Genomic DNA, 4,769 nt, shown 5'->3' on the forward strand with positions numbered 1-4,769 from the left:
GTTTCGGCTGACCTCTGTGGACACTCCGTTCAGGGGTAGCTCAGCACGATCAATATCAATGCTTTGGTTATGATGACACCAAGGTCTGGTGTGAGTGTTGATGATGATGAGGTTGATGATGTTGGTGATAAGGTTGGCAAGTGTTGATGATAATGAGGTTGATGGTGTTGGTGATAAGGTTGGTGGCATCAACACGAGTGTCCAGTGTGTTGACTTTTACGCTTGAAGTGATCCCCAGACCGCAGTGGACTACTGCCTTCGGTTCTATCTATATCTGGACTGCTAACCTACTATGGGGTGCCTACGGACATCAGGTAGTGGTGATACGACACACACACTATGATGAGGAGCAACCTTGATAGATTGCTGCTATGCTGACTGTAACTAATGAGTACTTGTGTTTCTAAAGTATTGACTAGTTGTATGGTGAGTAGAGTGGATGAGGATCCACTCGACCTATGATGATGAGAAAGCATGGTTATATACCTCTTCACAGCATCACCAGCGATGCTGCTCCTGCTCTCTCTCCAGAGAGTACCTTCTTCATCGAGTACTGCTCAGGGGCCTCTCCTGCTTGGCACCCCTGTGCCTCTTGAGTGGTGTCAACTCCTTCGACACTGCTCCTCCTCCTCATGACCTGGTGTCGACTCCTTCGACACTGCTCCTCTTCCTCAGGACCTGCCTGCTAGTGTCCTATACACTGCTCCTTCTCCTTTGACCAGTGACAGTTCCTTTGACTCTTGTCTCTTGAGCCCCTGAGTGGTAACCATCTGCATGCTCCTTGAGCTTGGTCCTCCTCGTGGCTGTGCCTGGCCCTCCTCGTATGTGGCTTGTGTCCTCCTTTGCATGTGAGTCCGTAGGAGTCCATGGTCTCCATGGAGACTGCACTACGACCATGCTCTCTACTGGTATCGACTAGATCTTCGATACCTGTGCTCCTTCCATATGAACCAGTGGCCCTCCTGCTTCTTGAGCATCTAGGCCCATGACAGATAACTGGTTCTTGCTGGTTCGAGCATGGAGACATGGAACACATCATGCACCCTAAGGTTTGCTGGCAATGTGATTCGATAAGCTCGGCGTCCTACCCATTCCTGAACTGGGTAGGGTCCTGCAAACCAGGTATCTAACTTGGGTGTGGGTCTCCTTGTCTTCCAGTTTCGATGGTTGATATAGACCATATCACCCACCTTAAACTCAATGTCCTTGTGCTTCCTGTTATACTGGTCTACTGATCTACATTGTGCCTCTCTGATCTGCTCCTGGAGGTACTTGCAATGCTCCTTTCCATCCATGAGGTACTCGAAGCGACCTGGGTCATTGACTCCTAGTCGTTGAGGGATGTCAGGATGAGCTTTGGGGTTCCATCCATAGCATGCAAAGAATGGTGAGACACCAATGCTGTTGTGGACCATGCTGTTGTATACAAAGGCTGCAGTGTCCAGCAGGTTGGCCCAGTCATCCTGTTCATAGTTGCAGTACATCCTGAGGTATTGCTCTATGACCTGATTGACTCTCTCTGTCTGACCATCAGTTTGAGGATGGTAAGCCATGCTAAGTGAGTGCTTCACACCCATTTGCTCTGCAAATGCCTTCCATGCTCCTGATATGAACTGCCTGCCTCGGTCCGAGACCATGTGATCTGGATATCCAAAGAGTCTAACCATGTGTCCATATAGCAACACTGCAGTCTGTTTGGTCGTGACCATCTTATGGGTTGGAGCTAGTATGGCAAACTTGGTTAACCGGTCGACAATGACTAAGATAGAGTCATAGGTCTTGGAGTCATACTTCTTCGATGGTGGTAGTCCTTCGATGAAGTCGAGGGATATGGAGCCCCAGGGCCTGTCTGGTGTTGCTAGTGGCTGTAGCAAACCATATGGACGGTGACGAGGAGCTTTGTACCTAGCACATACAGGACAACTTGCTACATAGTCTGCAATCCAATCTGTCATGTTTGGCCACCAGTAGTGTCATTGGGCTGCCTTGATGGTAGCATCTCTTCCTATGTGTCCAGCAGTAATACCATCATGGCATTGGGTCATCACCATGAATCGCAGATGCTCTACAGAGAGAGACTGTCCATCTACCTCTTTGGCACTCCTTGAGTGTTGGTTGTTGGTCCTCCCTGGCATGATCACTTTGGGGATAACCAACCTCCCTCCACTGTACCATAGGTCATCCTTGACCTTGAAGGGCTTCTTCCTATGTATCTCCTGTAGCTCTTGGTCTAAGGGCTGGAAGATCTTGACCAGGTCTCTGAGACCTTTTGATGCTATGGACTCCATCGAGAGCATAGGGGCCACTAGGGTCGAGTCATGGTCTGCTGTCTCCTTGAACACTCGAGGAGGCAGTAGTTGCCTTACATTGTGATCCTGCTCTTCACCAGCTGGTTGCATGTCTGTCCTTCTGGTGAGAGCATCGGGTTCACCACCTTTGTCTCCTGGTCAATACTGCAATATGAAGTCGAAGTCTGCTAGTAGTATTGCCCATCGAGCCTGTCGACCTGTGATGTGTCTCTGTGACTTGAAGTACTTGAGGGCTTCATGGTCAGCGAGGATGACCAGTTGGCTCGGTAGTCCAGCTAGCATGTGTCGCCACTGAGTGAGGCAGGCGACCACAGCTAGGAGCTCCTTGTCATGGATCTCATAGTTCTTCTCGGCAGAAGACATCTTCCTAGAGTAGAAGGCCACTGGATGCCATCATCCTTCATGCTCCTGTTTGAGTACTCCTGCTATAGCAAAGTCACTTGCATCAGTTTCCAACCTTGTTGGAAGGTGGTAGTCGAAGTTCTGAAGCACTCCTGCTGATGTGAAGGCCTGGATGAGCTTGTGGAAGGCCTGTTGGGCCTCCTCTGGTAGCTCGAACTTCTTGAACCGTTCTATAGGCTTTACCATTGCTGTCAAGGGCTTGGCTATGCGAGCAAAGTGGGCTATGAACCTTCGATAGAAGTTGGCAAAACCCAGGAACCTCTGGATGTCATGGATTGACTCTGGCATTGGCCACTCCTTGACAGTGCGCACCTTTTCTGGGTCCATCTCTATGCCTGTTGGCTTGATGATGTACCCCAGGAACTCGACTGTTTTGGTGTGGAACTCACACTTCGACAGCTTAGCAAAGAGCCTGTTGCTCCTTAAGCGAGTGAGGACCTCGGTGACATGCTTCACATGTGCTTCTTCAGTGTCACTGAAGATCAGGAAGTCGTCTAGGTATACTACCACATATACCCCAATGATGTCTCAGAAGATGTCATTGATGAATGACTGGAAGTGAGCTGGAGCATTGGCTAGGCCAAAGGGAATCACTAGGTACTCATAGAGTCCCAACTGAGTGCCAAAAGCTGTCTTCCATTCATCTCCTTTAGCAATCTGGATGAGGTTGTATGCTGCTCTAAGGTCTAGCTTGGTATAGATCCTTGCCTTCCTGAGTAAGAACAGCTGCTCCTCAATGAGGGGCAATGGTGCCCTGTTCTTGACAGTGATCTCGTTGAGACCTTGGTAGTCCACACAGAGTCTGAGACCTCCATCCTTCTTTGGTATGAAGAGCACTGGTGATCATGCCAGGCTCTTCGATGGTCTTATGAACCCCTTCTTGAGGTTCTCATCCAAGTACCTCCTCAACTCGGACATCTCCTTGGGTCCCTTAAGGTATAGGGGCCCTTGAGGTGGCTTACCTCCTTCTATCAACTCGAGGTGGAGATCATGCTCAGTATGATGGGGCAGCTTGTCTGCTTCCACCTCATCAAACACATCTTGCAGGTGTTGGTATGGCTTTGGTATGTCTGCAGCCATCACCACCTTGTCTACCTCCACCTTCATCTCGACTCCTTTGTCTGCGCCTGTAGGTACAAAACCAAAGGCTGGGAGTGATGATGGTGGCTCCTCCAACAGCATGAACCCTATGGGTCCATCTTCTAGAGCTGCTCGTAGTATGCACTCTGCTGAGACAAACTCGTTACCATGAAGGGTTGGTCTCCTCATGGTTAGGTCCCCTGCTCTTGCTGCTTCCGGGGGTCTCCTCAGGGGTTGGTCCTGCTCCTGAGTCTTGAACTCCAGCTGGCCCATATCCCATTGTATGGTGGGTTTGAGCCTCCATAGCTCAGTGAACCCCAGGATGAGGTCATAGTCAGCAGTGTCGGCCACTGAAGCTTCGACCACACCCAGATTGTGTGTACCAATAGATACCTGCATGCTTGCAGAACTATTGATGGAGAGTTGGTGCCCAGTGACACCATGGATCGATCTTGTTTTTATGGGTTTTGTGGGTATTTGGTACTTACTAATGAAAGAATCTGAGACTATGGACAAACCAGCACCAGTATCAGCTAGTATCCGAGCAGGATGGTCTTGAACCATTCCAGAGAGCTCCAGTACTGCTTTGCCTCCACTGGTAGAGAAACATACTTGACAATCTTGATATATACAGAGTGATGGCGAGGAGGTTTGTAGAGCAATGCATGCCATCAGTGCATCACCCCACTGCTGTTTCCCTCATCGTCATCATCATCGTGCTCCTCCTCGTGATTGGGGTCCATGGGTTGCTGGTATGAGCTGAGGTCCATGGCCTCGGGGTCACCCGTCTCAGTGCTGCCTGTGTGGCCATCTCCTGAGTCAGTGGCCTCCTCGAAGGGGTCTGCTGTGGTGACCATAACCTTTGGTCCCATGGGTCGAGAGCTAAGAGGGTTGTCAGGGGTCTCGCGCCTGAAACCCAGGTCGGTCTGTCGAGATACTCGGTGACTATCAAACTGTGCGACAGCTATTGTCTCGGTA

At 50.1% G+C, this 4,769-nt stretch overlaps 1 protein-coding gene across 1 annotated transcript; it reads right to left on the reverse strand.

The window, feature by feature from the left end:
- Positions 1–977: 977 nt before the first annotated feature.
- On the reverse strand, positions 978–4,355 carry UHO2_05427 (uncharacterized protein; the record flags this gene model as incomplete). Its single annotated transcript, XM_041560243.1, has 6 exons — positions 978–1,948; positions 2,027–2,443; positions 2,507–2,692; positions 2,750–3,186; positions 3,265–3,547; positions 3,674–4,355. 6 exons carry the CDS (start codon positions 4,353–4,355, stop codon positions 978–980), a joined length of 2,976 nt encoding a protein of 991 aa, XP_041416177.1.
- Positions 4,356–4,769: the final 414 nt, after the last annotated feature.

Source organism: Ustilago hordei (genome assembly GCF_900519145.1).
Source record: "Ustilago hordei strain Uho2 genome assembly, contig: UHO2_contig_13, whole genome shotgun sequence".
Lineage (NCBI taxonomy): Eukaryota > Fungi > Basidiomycota > Ustilaginomycetes > Ustilaginales > Ustilaginaceae > Ustilago > Ustilago hordei.